Source organism: Phacochoerus africanus, chromosome 10, assembly GCF_016906955.1.
Source record: "Phacochoerus africanus isolate WHEZ1 chromosome 10, ROS_Pafr_v1, whole genome shotgun sequence".
NCBI lineage: Eukaryota > Metazoa > Chordata > Mammalia > Artiodactyla > Suidae > Phacochoerus > Phacochoerus africanus.
In genome coordinates, this window is record NC_062553.1 from 131,470,065 (window position 1) to 131,490,360 (window position 20,296).

Consider the following 20,296-nt stretch of genomic DNA (forward strand, 5'->3'; position numbering starts at 1 on the left):
CACAAAGAGATGATATACAGTAACATAAATATTTATGCAAATATGGACATGCACACAAATATATAAATATATGCAAGAAAATATTTATGCAAATACACATATAAGTTAAGTCAGGTGGGATGAAACATGCCATAAAGAAAAAAATAAAAGGAGGTTGTGCATTAATTGTGTCAAATGCTGTTTATAGGTTAAGGACTGAGAGTTGGCCCCTGATTTGGCACGTGGCAGTCATAGCTGACCTTGACAGGAGCTGTTTCTGCCGAGCAGGAGAACATCCTGCGTGGACGGCCTTCAAAAGAAAATAGGAGGAAGGGTGTGGGAAAAGTGAAATGGGGTGGCAGAGAGAGAGAGGAATGTGAGTTCAAGTGTCCTCTTGCAGTTCCCATCGTGGCTCAGTGGAAAGCAATCTTACTAGTATCCATGAGGATGCAGGTTCAATCCCTGGCCTCGCTCATAGGTTAAGGATCTGGCACTGCCGTGAGCTGTGGTGTAGGTCACAGACCCAGCTTTGATGCCATGTTGCTGTGCCTGTGGCTATAGTTCCGATTAAACCCCTAGCCTGGGAACCTCCATATGCCAAGGGTGAGGCTGTAAAGAGACCAAAAAAAAAGAGCCCTATCTACCATCAGGAGATGGTAGAGGATGTTTGTATGCTTCTGGAAATAACCCAGCAAAGAAGGAAAGGTGCCCAACTGTCACAGCGTATTCTTGAGTAGATGAGAAGGGGTGAGCTTCTGAGCGCCAGGGAGGGGCTGGACTTAGATGAGGAGCATAGGAAGTTCACCCACAGTGACAAGGAGGGATGTTGGTAGCTGTGTTCATGGGAACGGGTAGAAGTTCTGTTCTGATTGCTTCCAATGACTCAGTGAAATAATGGGCAACGGCACCAGCTGAGAGTTTTATATGTACATACATGCATTGCCCCTAAATAATTTCTAGCCTCTCTCTCTCACAACACATCGTCACAGACAGGCTCGAGAGCATGAGATACCAAACAAGGAGATTTCAATGAGGGGGCCAACCCAAGACTCAGCAGGCATGGGGTGGAAATACGGGGGGGATCAAGAACAGAGTACACCAGGGGGGAAGAGCTGGACACCTCACTAACGAATGAACGATTTTGTCTAGGTCAGTTCAGCCCTTTCCATTAAAACCTTCTCACAGTTTGAAGAAATGTGGTGAACATTACTCGGTTAAAAGATCAAAAAAGACAAATTTCTTCTGAAAACCACAGTTATTTTTTTTAATGTCTGCTGTTATTCTGTGTAATAAGAAAGGCTCAGCGTTCTCTCTGTGGTTGCTGCTGTAGCGTGGGTTCGATCTCTGGCCCAGAGACTTTCATATGCCACAGGCACAACTGAAAAAAATAAAAAACAAACATAATTCTCAACTTAAGGAAAAAAACAAGAAAGAAGAAAGGCTGTAGCGTTGATGAGAAGGCGCGTAATGGGTTCTCCAATGACGTTCTGCACTGGGTTTCCTCTGTCACGTTGAGTTCCTATCCCCGAGAAGTTTAGCGAGTGAGAATTCCATTTCACTTGTCTGATTCTCTGATGATGTTCTCCCTTCCTGATCGCAGGTCAAGAAAATTTACCTGGATGAAAAGAGACTCTTGGCTGGGGACCATTCCATCGACCTTCTCTTAAGGGACTTTAAGAAAAACTACCACATGTATGTGTATCCCGTGCACTGGCAGTTTAGTGAGCTTGACCAACATCCGCGGGACAGGTAAAAGCCTTTTATTTTCCCATGACCGGGGCACCTCCCCGATATAAGGGCTATCTATACTAAGAGAATTCTAAACAGATTCAGGAAATTTCCCAGTTCTATTTTTTTTTTTTTTTTTTGGCCACATGCATGGCACACGGAAGATCCCAGGCTAGGGATCCAACCCGTCCCAAAGCAGTGACCCCCACGGTGACAGCATCGGACCTTAACCCACGGCACCACAAGGGAACACCCCCAGTTCCATTTTAGATCGCAGAAGTGCCAAACAAATCTGGTTAGCAGTCTTAACAGAAAGCCGCTTTGAAAATAACAGAACATGGCCACATCCCAGCTCCTAAGTTTACATGTTAAGATCCAGCCCTCGCCTCCCCCCTCCTTAGCCTGGAGAGACTCTTTCAACTTTCCCAGGCCAGGGGTCAAATCAGAGCTGCAGGTGCCGGCCTATGCCACAGCCACAGCCACAGCCACGTGGATCTGAGCCGAGCCTGCAACCTATACCACTGCTCACGGTAATAGAGATCCTTAACTCACTGAGCAAGGTCAGGGATCGAACCCGCATCCTCATGGATGCTAGTCAGGTCCGTTATCTGCTGAGCCACAATGGGAACTCAAACTTTTTCTCGTTCTTGATCCTAAATTCCCAGGATAATCTGATTGGCCCCACTTGGGTCAAACACCTACATCTGGAAGCAGTACGGACGGCCGGTGGGAAGAGCCAGGTTGTGCACACACGATTGCTTGGGTGTACCCTCATAAATCCAGAGCGCAGGGCTTCCTAGTGAAGAAGGAAGCCTTGTGTGAACTGACATCCCCAAAGCGTCTGCCTTCCCCCCCATAAGCAGTTTATTTCATTTGCAGCTTCTCAGGAATGTACTACAGATTTGTCATCCTCGCGACCTTGTGGAAGAAAAATGCCCTTGGTGATCCTAAGAGCCAACTTTTCTTAAATGAGCTACTCAGTTAACAGGCTGCCATTTATCTCATTGCAGAGTCCTGACCCACTCTGAGCTCGCTCCTTTGCGAGCATCGCTGGTGCCCATGGAACACTGCATAACACGCTTCTTTGGAGAGTGTGACCCCAACAAGGATAAGCACATCACCCTGAAGGAGTGGGGCCGCTGCTTTGAAATTAAAGAAGGTAAATTCGTCATCAGCCTAGGGAGAGGGGTGTCCTCTTGTCTGGATAAGCCCTAAGCCCTGCAGCCCTCATAGAGGGGTCCTGCTGTGGGTTCTAACTGGAACCTAGAGACCACAAGGTGGCAGTGTCTCAGGCAGAGCCACTGTCACTGCAAGGTTCTGACTTCCTTCGTAATTCTCAGTTTTCAAAGGGCAGCGAGGGTGCATATTTAAGAGATGGAACTGCACTGAGGTCTCAGAAGTTGGCCAAGCCCTAAAAAAGTGATGTGAATCCAGAGCGCTAAGCCATCTCAGAAGACTACCCTTCCTTAACCTGAGTATTGGGCCAAACTTTAAAAAATCATATGTGAAGAGTAGAACAGCAAGCCTGATTCTAAAAATGGGAGATGCCAGAAGAATCTAAGAATTTATTACCAACACACTAAAGATTTTCATCAGTTGTGCCCAGATGTTATTTCTTTAATCTAAAAGTGACCTATTCCTGCATCTTCAGTGACCAAAAAAAAAAAGAAAGAAAGAAAGAAAGAAAAGAAATTTAAATCCTTCCCACAGTGGAGGAATTTAAACTTAGACATTCGTTTTGCTAGGTTATGTCTTCCTCTACTTCTAAGTTACAGTTGTGATGTGCAAGCAAGTTTTTAATAATTGAGATTTGAAAGATGTTCCCAAAAGAGCAATCGCGACTGTTTGCAGAATGTAAATCGACGGTGAACATCACGTCTCTAAAGCAGAAATGTGATATATATGTTCGTGGCACACATACATGTAGGGTGAACATGCAGCTAAGAAATAAAGAAAAGCAAGTTCATCAGAGGTCCGGATTTCCCCCAAAAGAGGTAACTGGTGTGGACTTGAAAAATATTCTTGGAGTTCCCATCGTGGCTCGGTGGTTAACAAATCCGACTAGGAACCATGTGGTTGCAGGTTCCATCCCTGGCCTCGCTCAGTGGGTTAAGGATCCAGCATTGCTGTGAGCTGTGGTGTAGGTCGCAGACGCGGCTCGGATCTGGCCTTGCTGTTGCTCTATCGTAGGCCGGCGGCTACAGCTCCGATTCGACCCCTAGCGTGGGAAGCTCCATATGCCGAGGGTGCGGCCCTAGAAAATACAAATATATATATTCTTTACACATGGGTATGATGCCTTGAAATTGGAAATAAAGAGGTGGAGTGTGGAGATTAGTTATTTACTGATAAGCAGAAAAGGTTCTTTTCTGCTACACTATTATTTTGTGAGACAGGCACAACTGTAACGAGTAAAGAATATGTTTGTAAGCACCTAGTTCTGCGCATTAGCTGCTATTCCTGCACAACAAGTTGCCCTAAAGCTTCGAAGCTTAAAATCTCTCTCGGTTTCTGAGGAGTCTGGGATTAGCTTACCTGGATGGATCTGCTTTAGATCTGCTCTAAGCTCACCTACATGGCTATGGCAGGGGGCTTCAGTTCCTCAGCACGCGGTCCTTTCTACGGGGCTGCTCATAACATAGCATCTGGTTTCCTCCAAGCCAGTGATTAGGGAGAGACTTAGAAAGAATCCAAGACCGAAGCAGTACTGGCCTTTGGAATCGCATCTCGGAATTACATACTTCTGCCATATTCTCTTGGTCACACAGTCTAACGCTGCCACAGTGAGGAAGGGGACCACAGGAGGCGGGGATCACTGGGGACCGTGGTGGAGGCTGGCAGCCCATGAGCTTTACACCCCATTAACATCGATAGGAAATTAACAGGATATTAAGACCCAGCCTCGTGCAAATAATGCCAATTTCCTTTCCAACATCTATTCTATAAGCACAGTACTTACAAATTCAAATACCTCCCTAAGAATGGCTAACACTGTTTTTCCCAATTCCTGTTAAAAAGACAACATGTACCTAAGAACAGCTGCCCGGCCCCTGCCCTCAACCATTATCAAGAGAAGAACTTACCTGGGGCAGGACATATTTATCTCTGCTCCCCATACACGGTGGGTGATTTTAAAGGAGTGGCCCAAAGGCAAATTTAAACAGAGGTGATTTAAGGAAACCAGTCACACTTTCCTGTCCCCTTTGAAACTTCTGGCAGTTTGAAACCCCAGCATGTGGGCTCACTGGGGCTCTGTCCTGGGTGGTTGTCTGGGAGGGGCAGGAAGGGCTTAAAGTTCAGCGACTAGCAAAGCTCCTAATGATCTTGTTTGTTCACTGTGGTTTGGCCATGATTGCGCTATTTTGAAGAAGGGAAAGAATTATCACACAGTAAGCCAGTAAAGCAGTATCAAATATGCAGTCAGAACATGTAAACAAGTTACTGCTTTGGGATGCTGCTAGGAAAAACTAAAAAAAAAAAGTCTTTTTGTCAGTATACCCTTTACTCCCTTAGGACTGAGAAACCCACAGGACAAGATAAATTTTAGCCAGGGTTGTCCTGAATTTTTAACTTCCTTTGCTCTAAACTAGATGTGCTAAAATATTCCAGCTCCACCATTAACCAGTGAGTGAGGACGGATCCTCAGCAAGTCTCATTTTCCTTGTGTGTAAAAATGGGATTCAATTAAGGAGTCATTTATTTAATGCCTATGACACACAATGTATTGACATAGAGCCACGCTGATCTTTAGGAAAACCTTCCAAGTGAGATGAAAAGGGAAACCAGTCACATCATGCAGGTCCTACCTAGCCAGTTAAAGATATTATCCTCTGAGTCTTGGAGGTCCATCAAAGTGTTTTAAGCAAGGGAGTGATTTCACTAGATTTTTTTGTTTGTTTGTTTGTTTGTTTCTTAGGGCCGCACCCATGGCATATGGAGGATCCCAGGCTAGGGGTCAAATTGGAGCTACAGCTGCCGGCCTACACCACAGCCACAGCAATGCAGGACCAGAGCCTCATCTGCGACCTACACCACAGCTCATGGCAATGTCAGATCCTTAACCCACTGAGCAAGGCCAGGGATGGAACCTGCAACCTCATGGTTTCTAGTCGGATTGGTTTCCGCTTTGCTGCATATTTAAGAAAGATTCTTTTGGTTACGTTGTGGATAAGTCAGAGAACAGTTATAGTAAATCCAGGCAAGAGGTGATATGAACTTGAGTTAGGGTGGTTATAGTAGGGGAAAGAAAAGCATTAAAGTATATATTAAAAAATATCAACAGGGGTTCCCTCGTGGCTCAGTGGGTTGAAGATCCAGCATTGTCACTGCTGTGGCTCTGGTTACTGCTATGACACAGGTTCAATCGCTGACCTGGGAATTTCTGCATGCTGTGGGTGAGCCCCCCGCCCCCAGTCAACATATTCAAGATATATTCAAGAATATAAACATCTTCAAGATGTATAGCATACAGAAATAATAAGACAATGTTTGATAGGAAGCGTGAGGAGGCAGACAGCAGACACTTCAGAGACTGAGAGGAACAGAAGTACAAGGCCTAGGTGCCCAGCTCAGGCCAGGCAGGTAAAGAGAGGGACCTTCCACTGAGACAGAAAACACAAGAACAGAAGCAGGTTTGGGGGGACATGATCAGTTCCATTTGTGACACATTGAATTTTGAAGTACTTAGGTGATAAAGTTCAGCTGATAGTTGAATATCTGGATGTGCTTTTCAAGACAGAGTTTGGGAATTTAAGTACATATTTGGCGAGTATAAGCAAACAAAAAGTAATTGATACCAGGGAACGAGAATTAATTCCCTGAGGAAAATGTGCTGAGTTACATGGAAAAGGGTCTTGGGTTGAACACCAAGAAACAGCATCTCGACAATGGAAGAAGGAGTTCAGGAAGGAGAATGAAAAAGCTCCTGGAAGGAAAAAGAAAACAGGATGGTGCCATGTCTAAGGAGATGTTTCAAGAGCAGGAACAAAGCACAGAGCTCAATGCTGCTGAGATGCCAAGGAAGATACAAGACTAAGAATATCCTTTGGACGCAGGAGTAAGGATACCCCAGATGGCCTTGGTAAGAGCAGTTTTGGTGGAATGGTAGAGATGAAAGCCAGACCTTGAGAAAGAAGGTGTTGAGGGTGTTTGAAGGCAGCGACGAGCTAGAGAGGAATACGGACTTGAGGGAAGAATTTCTCAGGGTGAAAGAGGCTTGAGCTCTCACGCATTCACTCACTCAGTCAGTCATTCTGGTGGTCTAGATAGTGCCAGGCACTGTTCTCAAGACTGGATATGCCGCGTATTTAAACATGAATGGGAAAGGCCCAGTAAAAAAGGAAAGACTGTGGATGTGAGAGAAAAAAAAAAAAAAAAGAGGAACATAGGGGGAGAATTCTGAAAAGGTCAGATTAGATCCTAGGCACAAACCAAGAATTAGCCTCATAGTCAACAGAACATCAGAAAGAAGACATAGAATGAGTGCAAATATCAGTGCCTTTATAGGTAATGAGCCTAGTACCCTATTTGACAAATGAAGCCAGTACTCAAAAGAAATATAAGACGAAGACTTACATTGAGCAGGAAAATTACCTGGTGTTCCAGACAGGGTAGCATGCTTCCAATTAGTCTGCTTTAGGTATCTGTTCAATTAATGAGTACAGTGGGCCACACTGGTAAGGGGTGGCCTTATATTCCCCAGAGGACGCTGTCTTCTTCCATAAGTGTGGCAGCAAGTTCTTTTAAAATTCCTTGATTGGAAATTTGATATAACTGGCACTATATTTCTATTGATTTCTATTATATTTTGGCAACCCTTATAGAGTGGTATACTTGGCATTTCTTGGCTGGGTCTCCCCTCAGCCACTACTACCAGTGGTTCTCGAACTACCTGCAGAGCTTTCTAAATGTATGCATGCCATTGGCCACCGCTGGAGATGCTCATTCAGGAGGCCGGGAGTGAGGTCCAAGGATACACATATTTTTAAAACGTCATGGGCCATGTTGATGCCCTACCAGAACTGAAAACCACCATCTCACAGCCTTACCGATGGCTTCTCTGACCTCCCAGTTCTAAATCGTTGGTTTATATTACTATTCTGGCTACTTTCTAAAAGGGTGTTTTGTTTTTGTTTTTTACAGAAGACATAGATGAAAATCTCCTGTTTTGAATTAAGATTTGAAAGAACTCAAACTTTTCTGCATCCTCCTGTTTTGATCACTTCTCAAGCATATGCAACGTGATACTTATAGATTTATATTTAGCAAAATGCTTGCATGTCTAAGAAGACAATGAGAGTAACTGCTTGATAACAGTATGTACACCAGGCATTTAACATTAACTTTGGAAATAAAACGTTTAAATTAAGTAAAGTCAGTATTTGCAAAATATTATACACTGTGAACAGTTTAACTCTTCACTCCCTGCACCCATTCACAAAATACTTAGATTATAACACTCAAAAAAAAAAACATTCATTTTGTCCATAATATCATGTGCACTTCAAAAAAGTGAAATAATGTTCCTTGTTGCTGATGTGTTTTCAATATCTTAATATTCTAATAAAATCTATAAAAATCTAAATGTTTATTCAAGCCTGTTTGCAGTCATTTACTTAAACAATTACATGTGAAAGACCAACCCAGGGTTCATAGTTCACATAAAATTATAATCACACTTTCTAGACTTTACCGCTTAAAAAAAAAAAAAAAAAGTGTGAATGTGGTTGGGGGAGATAGTTCCTCTGGGAAACAAGTATTCAGCTCTTGAAAGTGTTTTGTCACGATGTAAGTTTAAACAGAAAAAAACTGAATTCAAGTGCTCTTCATCAAATTCAATTTAAAATATGGATGATTTTGCACTGCTTGATACAACTAATTTTAGTTTTTGTGCAGGTGTACATGTGCGTCTGGGGAGAGGAGGCCCAGCAAAATCTCTACATATTTCATGTCAAAATAAAGAGACTGTACAGATGACAGTGGAGAGCCCTGTCCAATGCAGTCAGAGATGAACAGCACTAGCATAAGTTGATAGCAAGAAAATGTGTCTTCGAAATTTTTTAATATAGTAAAAACTAGATGGCAAAAATATAAAAGACACCAAAATTAAGCTTTTCAAGGTTTAAAGCAAGGCAAAAACAGAAACTGTCACCCAGTTTATTCTACTTACAGTATTTAAAAGAAAATAAAATGGTGTTTCACATATTTAAACCACTTTGATTATCTTTATTCAAATAATCAAAAATTTGTTCAGAGTTTTATAGTCACTGCCCCCAGCAATTTTATCTGAAGGACACTTACAGAAGTTTTTTTTGTTTGTTTATTTGTTTATTTTTGTCTTTTTGTCTTTTTTGTTGTTGTTGTTGTTGTTGCTATTTCTTGGGCCGCTCCCGCGGCATATGGAGGTTCCCAGGCTAGGGGTTGAATCGGAGCTGTAGCCACCGGCCTACGCCAGAGCCACAGCAACTCGGGATCCGAGCCACGTCTGCAACTCACACCACAGCTCACGGCAACGCTGGATTGTTAACCCACCGAGCAAGGGCAGGGATCGAACCCGCAACCTCATGGTTCCTAGTCGGATTCGTTAACCACCGCGCCACGACGGGAACTCCTGTTTGTTTGTTTTTTATGGAAGTTCCCAGGCCAGGGATTGAATCTGAGCCACAGCTGCAGTAACGCTGGATCCTTTAACCCACTGCACTGGGCCAGGGATCAAACCCATACCTCTGTAGCAACCTGAGCCACCACAGCCAGACTCTTAACCCACTGAACCACAGCAGGAACTCCTGGAAGTTCGTTTTTTATCAGAATAATCTCTGATTCATTTTAAAATTATATTTTTTATTTCTTTTCTTAGCTCAATGAGTCAATTGTTCTTAACCAGACAGCATCACACGAGGTCATGTCTAAATAATTATGTTCAATTTGATTAATCAAAGTGCAATTAAGCATTATTTATAATTCCTTCCAACTACAGAAATAATTTTAGGAATTATCCCACAATTCAGAATATTCTTATGTGTACCTGCAAAGAAAAGTAATGAGAGGTCCTGACTGGGTAGAAACCAAGTTCCTAGTTGCACATTTGTTCAAAACAGTGAAATCGAATTTGGAGGCATTAATTAGACCTTTGACTATTTTTAATATTTTTAATATTTTAAACGTTTTGGAATAGTGAAAGATGACTTTAATGCTAGGGACATTACCTAAATATTCACTAAAAATTTTTTACTTGAAAACAATTTTCATTTTGAAATAAAAATATTGTTTAATAATAGAAAGTTTTAGCACCTTAAATTTTTCTATTACTTAAGGCTCCCATATATAGAGTTGCCCTTGTTGAAATACTGTAAAAGCACTTAAATATTCTTAGTGGTCACAATTTTTAATGGTGAGTTGTTTGCAATACAGACATGACTCTAACTCCAACCAAGGAGATGAAGTTATTTCCTCAGAAGTCAGTCTTTAAGCCTATCTCTGTGTAATTGAGATATTTAAGAAGTTGGAGTTCCTAGTCTAGAATAATTATTCAATTTAGCTTTGAATTTTGTGACTCATATTGCCCATGACCACAAAGGCATTAGTAATACGGCTTAAATACTAGGTGGGCATAGAGATTCTAGATCACACTGCTCTTTGAATTTGTTGCCCAAGGACCATTTGAAGCAAAGGTAATTGAAAAGACAGTGTAATTTAGACTGAATCAATTGTATTAGGTAAAAATGTTGTTTTTGGATAATTTAATGATTTCTAATAGGTCCACCTATCAAAGGAAGAAAAAAATTCAAGGGTTTGAATCTAGAAGGGAAAAAAATGCAAAGGAATGCAAAGGAGAAACACGAAAAAGAAGGGGGAGGGAGGGAGATAAGCTGCCTAAATTTAGGCAAAGTAAAACAGCACAAAGATAAAGCAGAGCCGAGTCTCAAATACATATGTATAAAAGAGTTGGAAATATAAATAACTTGCTTCAGGTGCTGAGGACAAGTCTTAATAGGAATATGATGAAATTTTTTTTTCCTCCAAAATTCAATTCCAGAGTACAGCGACTTGGTTTGAAACTAAGGTAAGTTAATTTGAATTAAATGTCATTAAGGACCATTAAAAAAGGTTTGCATTCAGAATCGGCAGGCCAGTCAAGACCACACTGATTTGTTTTATTGAATTTATTCATATTGTGTTTATTCTCTACCAATCCATGATGCCTTTCAAGATTTTTTCCGTATCATTTCCTTTTTGAGAAACCTTAATTGTCAGTAACAGCGTCCAGACCATATGAAGACCTGGTAAATCTCTTGGGGGTAGGCGCTCACGATGGATTTATTCATATACCACATACTAGCTCTCATTTAAGCCAGTGGTGGTACATACATCTTTTATTCTAAGTTGCTATGACCTTGGTGTCTGAAGATTTGAGAGTAGAGATCACAAATTCAAATAACCTCAGGGACCAAACAGTATAGGTTGAACTGTGAGATTACAAGGAAGAATAGTAAGCGTATGCTTACTATTCTTTGTTATGAGACAAAAAATGCATGTCCTGTCTAAAGGCAGTTTTTAAAGCACTGTTGGAGGCTTACAAAACCTGGCTCTAGAGGCAGGATTCAGGCTGACCACAATTGTAACACCTGCAACTAAAAAGTCTATTTATAATGGGATAGGGGAAAAAAAAAAAAATGATCTCCTAACCCTTCAATTCCAGACTGCTCCTTCAGAATGAAATTTCTCATCCTGGCTGGCCCTGTGATCACTGCCACTGCCCTACCCATCCCCGTGAGTACTCCTCCTCAGCTTTCCACTCCCTTTCCAGTCTGGAGACACAGTGTTTCCGGGCTAGAAAGCATTTCCTCTACCTCTTCATTCCAGGAGAGTTGCAGAACCAGGAATTCACCATTCTTCCTCAGAAGAGTTTTTCCACACAAATCCCAGCCCCCGGTGCCATTTGCAATCTGCATGACCCTGAGAAAGAAACTAACCCACGGCTTCCCAGCCTGTAAAAGGAGTCCTAAGAACTACCTCAGAGTTATGCAGGGATGATAAAAATGCATCTAATGGAACATAGGAAGCATTCAAGCAAACTTAGCAATATAGAGAAAGTATTCCATAGTCACGTAGGTCTTAATTAAGCAGTTCCAACTGAGTTTCATTTACAATTCCCTTCCCCAAAATGCCTCATGTTGACTACAGCCATGCTTCCTCATCTATGCAATGGGCTCTACGCCTCCAATGTGTGTTTATTATAGTCTGAAATGTTAGGGTACCTAGCCAGCAGGAACCCCCATCCCCTGTACATTCTGTAACAAAGGAGATCTCAAAGAAGGGAGGGAGCTTTCAAAATTTGTATTTGGGGATACACGAAATTTAAATTTACACTTCCATACTCTCTCCACTTTGAACTAAATTGAGAACACTGTTGATTCAAAGATAAAGAGGCATGCAATATGTGATTAATCTTAAGAAATGTAAAGAAAAACATTCTTTGGAAATAAGTTTAAAAGTAAAAAGTACAAATTCTAAATCACTGGACAAAATTAATACAACTTTCCCCTATTAGACTCAACTGCTTTCTAGTTCAGAGGGAAAGCTGTATCAGGGATGAGCATAACGCTCAATAACGGCTTGTCAACTACTCTCATGAGAGTAAAATGTCTTTGAAATGAGTAATTTATTGTCACATGTTGCTTTATTTAGCTTGTTGCTGTTATTGTTTTACAAGCTCGAACGATCTGGAGGACATTCCAGGGTCAGGTAAACTTCTGGTTGTATTTTCAAATGACGTGGTCATCATTTTTAAAGTTTTCAAGTGTTTGGAATAACTGATATCATGTTTCTCGTTACAGAGATTTAACTTTCACCCACCACAAGGACCACTATTTTTTCCTCAGATCCCATTTCCCCCACCTCCACAACTGCCTCTGGTAAGCACGGGTTGGGGGAATCGCAACCTGCAAAGAGTATTTATTGGTTGGATGATGGTCACAGCATTTTCCGAATTTGGACACAGAAATATGAGGCTTTGCGAGGCCACCAGGCACCAGCTGTTCACACTCCCCTCCTGCATAGCTGTGGTGGAGTGTGACAAGCAGCTATAGCAAACTCCCTCCCAAAGCTTCAGGGACTTCTTTCACTATCTCTCTATGCTTGCTATCAAAAAGGGGTTTACACTAAATTATGTCAACTATGGTGAGCTTAATTATTCTTCACATAGGGAATAACCTTTTTCTAGAATACCTGTTCTCCTTTTTCTAAATCACCTTGCTGCTTTCTTTTCTCTAAAATGTTTTTCTCCCCCCAGCTTTCTGTAACTTTTCTCAGGTCAAACAAAATAATTATTTTGCTCTTCTTGTACTCTTTCCAATCTCTCCTAATATCTGGATTCTTATAAATCTTTAAAATGAAGGCCAGAACAATGCTAAATACATAATAGAGTTGCCTTTATTAGTACAGACAGAATTCATTTGGTTAATATTCACTGAGTATCGACTATGTAATGGGATCTATTGTGACTGCTGGAAATCCAAAGCGTATGAATACGTTTAGGAATCTGATGCGGAAGAGAGATTCACAAAAGAAAAAACGATGTGATTTGATAAGTGCTTCTAGAGGCAAATACAAAACCTGCTGACTCGGGCTGTGTGTCAAAGACTTCACTCACAGAGGAAGGGTGTCCCAGCCAGGTAGTGCGGGGGGAGCACTCCAGGCGGAGGGAACAACAAGGGCTGAGAAGGACAGGGCAATCAGGCTGCAACACAGGTTGGGACATGTTAAATAAACAGTATTTAGGCAGTGGTGTTTTGAAAGGTTCATAAACATTTTAAAATAGCCTCTTGGAGTTCCTGTCGTGGCGCAGTGGTTAACGAATCCGACTAGGAACCATGAGGTTGAGGGTTCGATCCCTGCCCTTGCTCAGTGGGTCAAGGTTCCGGCGTTGCCATGAGCTGTGGTGTAGGTCGCAGACGCGGCTCGGATCCTGCGTTGCTGTGGCTCTGGCGTAGTAGGCTGGCAGCTGCAGCTCCGATTCAACCCCTAGCCCGGGAACCTCCATATGCTGCAGGAGTGGCCCAAGAAATGGCAAAAAGACAAAAAATTTAAAAAAAAGAAATCCTCTTGTTTAACTTCTTGTCTATCACCTAAATATTTTAAAAACGTTAACACAATTTTGCATTATTTCTATTATCTAAATGTAACAAACACTTTCCCTTTGCTTATATTTAGTTTTGAACTACTTATTTCTCAACCTTAAGTAGGCTTTTGGAAATTGCCACCAAAAGTGGAACTGTCTTTCTCTTTAATGTTTTCACATGGACTAACTGACCCTTAGACACTAAATTTCTACGCTCTTGCATTTATAATTACTTCCTAACATTTTGGCTGAGTCAGGGCTAGGTGGTTCCCTTTTTTTTTTTTCCGGCTGAAATCCAGTAAGACTTGTTTTACATTAATGCAAAATCCTGGAGCCTTGGTTTATAAGTAGAATTTAAGAATCACTATTAACATCTTTATGTTTCAAATTATGTAAATCTATGCGGCAATTTAAAAAATCACTAGTATTTGAAACAGAAGCTCTCTCCTCTTTCCACCAGATGGCAGAATGGTACTAAAAATCAGGCAAAAGAATGAGCTACTACAGAGAAACTGACGGATTTGCAAGAACTATCAACACACATGAGACTGTTGCACTTTACGATTGACTAAGCAAAATAAGAAAAATACATCTTAGAAAAAAATTATTTGAAATCCACTGGAATCTCATCTCCACCAACTAGAAAGTGGAGTCCCTGAGAACACATAATTGCTCAATAAATACTGGATGGATGGGTGAATGGATGGCTGAGTGCATGAATAAATGAGAAAAAAAGCTTATTATTCACAGTTCACCTTTTTCCCCTTTTTTGTAGATTACAATTCCTATTCCTTTTCCAACTCCCAATAATCCAAATCAGGTAATTATAAAGTTTCCTGTAAGAAAGTATTTAAATGAATACAAGACAAAAACTTGAAAATTCTTTAGATTTGGAAAGGAATTTGATACCAAAAGTAATTATTATCTTCCTTTGAGAACAATTATTTTGTCTTATTTGAATCACTTAATGTACAAATGTCACTTATCCTTGAAAACTGAACTACCTAAAACCTGAAACTTTCCTTGATTGTGATATTATTAAAGTTTTTTCATAAAGAAGTGATACCCGGAGTTCCCATCATGGCGCAGTGGTTAACAAATCCGACTAGGAACCATGAGGTTTTGGGTTCGATCCCTGGCCTTGCTCAGTGGGTTAAGGATCCGGTGTTGCCATGAGCTGTGGTGTAGGTCACAGACTAGGCTTGGATCTGGCATTGCTGTGGCTCTGGCGTAGGCCGGCAGCTACAGCTCTGACTGGACCCCTAGCTGGGAACCTCCATATGCCTCGGGTGCGGCCCTAAAAAGACAAAAGACAATAAAATAAAATAAAATAAAAAGAAGTGATGTCCAAATACAGTCTTTTTTCCAATCCTGTACGTGTAAGTTTAAAGATCTTTTCAAGAAGCTCCTGTGTTTGGAGTCCACCAAAGAAAAATGTAGATTACATGTTTCCAGTGATAGTAGGTTTGAAGAGGGGATGGGTACCAAGGGGTAGGTATTAGTGAATGTCAATCTTACTGACCTAATTTTATAAATGCTGAAAATTCTAAAAAGCATGCTTTTTATTAATCAAACTAATATAAAGTGTATAAAATAGAAAAGATAGATAAAATGCTGAATTACAGCTCTTTGATTATTTGATTGTGTTTCCTTTATTCCAGGTCCTGACACTTAATGGTCTTATAGCGGTAAATACATCTGCCTTGTTAATCGATGAAGCTTATAAAAATATTACATTCAATACCCTATCACAAGATGAGCTAGTTCATGGTAAAAATGACCATCTCTATTAGTCCAATTCATTTAGAAATAAAATAAAGCAAGTCGGGAAATAGGAAAAGGTATCCGAAGAGAACAAATGCCATCTTGGGGCAATGTCCTTGCCTAAGACCAGTGAGAGTTTTAGCTTACCTATTCTTGCACATACGCTGGGATGGACTCTGCTCGAAAAATAGAGGGATCCATCTTTTTGACAGTGGTCAATATTCTGAACAAGCTGCCCGCCTCTAAAAATAGGACCACATGGAAGCTACAAAGCAATACTTTTCCAGTGAAACTGCTTATGCAAGCAAACCCTCGAAACAAAATCAGAGCTGTCCTAAAATTTTGGTTCAAGTATCATTCAAACAGGGAATTCGCAAAATTTATGAAAGACAGCACTTGGGTGGAAGCGTACGCAGCGAGTTTCTTAACCATTCACATTAATTTTTTTATATTTCAGGCATAGTGAGTACCGTCACAGGCAGTTACAAGAAAATACTCCTGTGTATTAAGGGAATTTAAATCTAGATATTTCATATTCATTTTAAAGTCATGCAAATAAGATACTAAGCAGTAAAGTGGAATTGCTTTTTCAATAAAAACAAAGGTTTTCATATTGAAAATATTTTAGCTAATGTATGTACTAAGTTAAAAATAAGCTGGCATTCCCGTCATGGCGCAGCGGAAACAAAACCCGACTAGGAACCGTGAGACTGCGGGTTCAATCCCTGGCCTCGCTCAGTGGGTTAAGGATCTGGCGTTGCCATGAGCTGTGGTGTAGGTCGCAGACGCAGCTCGGATCTGGCGTTGCTGTGGCTGTGGCGTAGGCTGGCAGCAACAGCTCCGATTGGACCCCTGGCCTGGGAACCTCCATATGCGCGGGTGCGGCCCTAAAAAGGACAAAAAAGACACACACACACAAAAACTAAGCTAAAGAGTAAACCCACTGATGTCACTATCATTGATTTTTTTCTTCTTTCATAGTTAATCATTTCTGTTTTGAACCAACTTGGGGAAAGTCCATGTTAATTTTTAAGCTATTATAAACTATAAATCTACTTAATGGACTGAAGATAATATCTTATTAATATTTTTATTTTTAGGGCTTCTTTGGGGTAAGACTTTTTTCTATGATTATATTGATAAAAGTGATATTTAATCTCAGAAAAGGTAAGAATAATCCTTCTGAACCATAAAAACATGCCAGAATGGAACCCAGTTGATCTACCCAAATTAAAGCTCATGAGGTATAAACTTAATTTCCTCTAAGATTTGTATATCAGAATTTCTGCAGGTTTAAAAATGAATTCTTTTCACACTGCCCATAGTATTTGACAAAACTTCAGTTCCCATAAGTAACTGTATTAGGTTAAAAAATCTCCTTAAGACAGAAGCATGAGCTCTTTTGATGGCAAGGCTACAAACCCTGAGAATTCTACTTTGATTCTCATCCAAGTTTGCTTTCATTTAAAATATATGTGAGAGACACACAAACCAAAAAGGTAAATTCCTTTTTTCAATACCTGAAGTAATGGCAATTAAAGTTACATACAGTATGCATTTATTTTTAACCTACCTGAGAGAAGCTGACGAATCAAAATGTTCTCAATCTTAATTTTGAGAAAGAAATTGGATTTCACCCAAGTTTCCCTTCTAACAAGTATCATTGCCCCAAAGTGCTTATTTAGTGTTTGTCACTTTACATGCTCCTATCAGGCCATTAAAGGTGAAATGGGAGAAATGAAACTCTATGTTGCAGAGAAGACAGTTGATGGTTCAATTTATCAGTATTTAGCTGTAACAGAACCACATTATTTTCTATCTCTTAACACACATGACTGTACCAATACTAACCCAACAACATTAAATAACCATTAAGATGGGCGACATGGGTGGAGGCAAAGAAAAAATTATGGCAAAAATACCTTCATATAGTAACTACAGTCTGTATTGTTCATTTTGGCAGAAATAATTCTCTTACTACTATGTCAAAAGTTATATACGGTTAGTAAAATCTCCAAATATCTTTTAAGCATTATTATGTGTTTTTAGTGCTTTTACCCTAAGAGTTTAATAGCCTGATCGTGCCCATACTAAGTTAATAATGATTAAAGCAGGTGTAAACAAAACCAAATTAATTACAAGTGCTTTCTTCAAAGGATATTTTAAAATCACTTTATTAAAACTTCACAATTTTTTTTTTGTCTTTCTGCCATTTCTTGGGCCACTCCCGCGGCATGTGGAGGTTCCCAGGCTAGGGGTCCAATCGGAGCTGTAGCCACCAGCCTACGCCAGAGCCACAGCAACGAGGGATCCGAGCCGCATCTGCAACCTACACCACAGCTCACAGCAACGCCGGATGGTTAACCCACTGAGCAAGGGCAGGGATGGAACCCGCAACCTCATGGTTCCTAGTTGGATTCGTTAACCACTGTGCCACGAAGGGAACTCCCACAAATATTTTAAAAAACAATAGCAACCATGATAAGACCTTATACTGTAACACAGAGTAGCATTTAGCCTCTAAAAGCAGTTATAAATTTTAGATGCCCTCTTTAGCTACATTTAGCCATTTGCTTCTATTTAAGTTTGAAATGCTTTCAAATCTCAAAAACACCTGCTGGCAAGACAAACACTAATTGCAGCCACTCATTCTTAGGTTAAGATCTATCTTATCAATAAACTATCTCTGGGCCAAAATTAGGCAAACAAATTCAGCAATGCTAGCCAAATCAGATGTGGCCCTTAAAAGTCAAGTCATAAGCCATAAATGTCTTGCTATGGATAAGACTGCTTAAGTAATATATATCCTTCCAAACCACAAACTTAAAGTAACAAATCATAAAAGCTTCATAACCTTTGTAGGGAATACGACAGACAGAGAATTGGTTCTGGAACTAGGAAGACCAAGCTTCAAATCCAAGCTCTGTTACTGAGTGAGCCTTGGGGCAACCTTCCTAAATATCATTTTCATCTGTGAAATGGAAATCATACCACCTAACTTCACAGGACTGTTGTGAGGCTTAAGTCACACAACACAGACAGTCGAAAAATGGTTGCTATCATTATTTATCTTACTAAATGTCTCTTAAAAAATAAAAATGTTCCTTATATCTAAAATATAAGAAAAGTAAACATGAAGGCAATATCACCAAGCGATGTGGCAACAGATGTTCCTCCAGAAATGTCTTAAACTAAAATTTTAACCTGGTTTTTCTCTATTATAGATGGTGCTGGTACTTACAGTTAGAAGATTATCCACTTCTACCCATCTCTAGTGTGTAGCAGTTTGATCATTTTGCATACTTTGTAAATGTTCCAATGAAAACTACAAAATGCCACAAAAAAAATCTATTATCTATAGATCATGTGCTTTAGTCATTCTTTAAATAAAACTTTAATATAACCTAATATCTTTACTCATGTCAGTGTAGATGTGTCAAAACTATTAAAACATGAGTAAATGCCATTCTTTGGGCAATTGCTTAAACTTTCTCAAAAGCTTTTGTAAGCAGTTTCAATTTTAGAGAACTGTACTCAGTGTTAGGAAGAAGCACCCTTCCTGCCAAACAGTAAAAGTAGACTCAGACTCTTCCATGCTGGGTCAAGGTCACCTTACCCCTCACCCACTGAGCCGATCATCCTTGTCAAGCACAAATCCCTTGTTTTACGCCCAAAGGCCAGGATCTGTGTGGATTTCAGAAAATTAATAAACCTTATAGCTCTTCCAGAGGGGTGTGAGGCAGTATCCTAAAATCAAACATTATAACGTTTCTCAGCAAAACTTATAGCCACACTGATGGGGAAAAAAGCCTCCTGTCAGTTCAGTTCAAGTTTACTACCAAAGGAGTTTTGAAACCAAATCAAAAAAAAAAAAAAAAAAAATCAAAAAGCTTTTGATTGATCTACCTTAGCCCTAGTTCTGTCCTCTAGCTACAGAATAAGTCTAATACCTTTTTCACATATATGAAAAGAAAGCAACCATGTCTTTATCCCTTAAACCTCCTTTCCTTCAGAGGCTCCATGTGTGGTCCAACTGGAATGAAGATGGAATTATAACAGTCCCTACCTCAGGCGTTAGTGTCATGGGACTGTCCCAATAGATGTCTTGGCCAGAATGTGACACACATGTCCCCTGAGAAGAGGCCGTGTTATTTTCCTCCCTCTTCCCTGCTTCCAAGAACGCCTTTCCTCTCCTCCGGGAATTACAATGTTAACAGTGAGTCTCTCAAAAACCCATGTCAGCCCTTAACAATCCCTTCCTAACAAACGACACGTTAACTCTCAACGACTGTCTGTCTGATTTCAGTTCCTTTCTGACCATTCTATTTTTAATTCATTTATGGCACATACGGTTACAGTACAGTGAAATGCATATACCAATTTAAATTACTGATTTCCCGGACGTATTTTTTTAACTCAGAATTTTTGGAAATGAGAACAGGTGCTCTTGATCATTGAGCTTGATCTTTATTGACTAGAAGAGTGACCGAAATTTCCTCCTAAAACTGACTCTAAAGTCAAGAATAAATAAGGCTTCCATTTTTGAAATCAGCTTCAACAAGATCATATAAAGCAAAATGTGAGCAAATAATTTAAAGATAAATGGTGGTTGGTGTGCCTCCAAAAGAAGCTTGATGTGACAGGAACCTCCTTCAGGACTCAAAGATCAATGGGGAAAAAAAAACCTGACAAATAAGAACTAGATGG

General features: G+C 40.3%; 2 protein-coding genes across 2 annotated transcripts in view; one reads left to right on the forward strand and one right to left on the reverse strand.

The window, feature by feature from the left end:
* The window catches only part of SPARCL1 (SPARC like 1), a 43,496-nt gene extending 35,206 nt beyond the window's left edge, over positions 1-8,290 (forward strand). Inside the window, exons 9-11 of the mRNA XM_047797957.1 lie at positions 1,580-1,728; positions 2,718-2,866; positions 7,849-8,290. Of these exons, the coding sequence (XP_047653913.1) occupies positions 1,580-1,728; positions 2,718-2,866; positions 7,849-7,877 (327 nt within the window). The 3' untranslated portion in view covers positions 7,878-8,290. The remainder of the gene's footprint in view (positions 1-1,579; positions 1,729-2,717; positions 2,867-7,848) is intronic.
* The window catches only part of DSPP (dentin sialophosphoprotein), a 122,605-nt gene extending 102,443 nt beyond the window's left edge, over positions 1-20,162 (reverse strand). Inside the window, exon 1 of the mRNA XM_047797956.1 lies at positions 18,831-20,162. The gene's annotated coding sequence lies outside the window, so the exon portion shown is untranslated. The remainder of the gene's footprint in view (positions 1-18,830) is intronic.
* Positions 20,163-20,296: the final 134 nt, after the last annotated feature.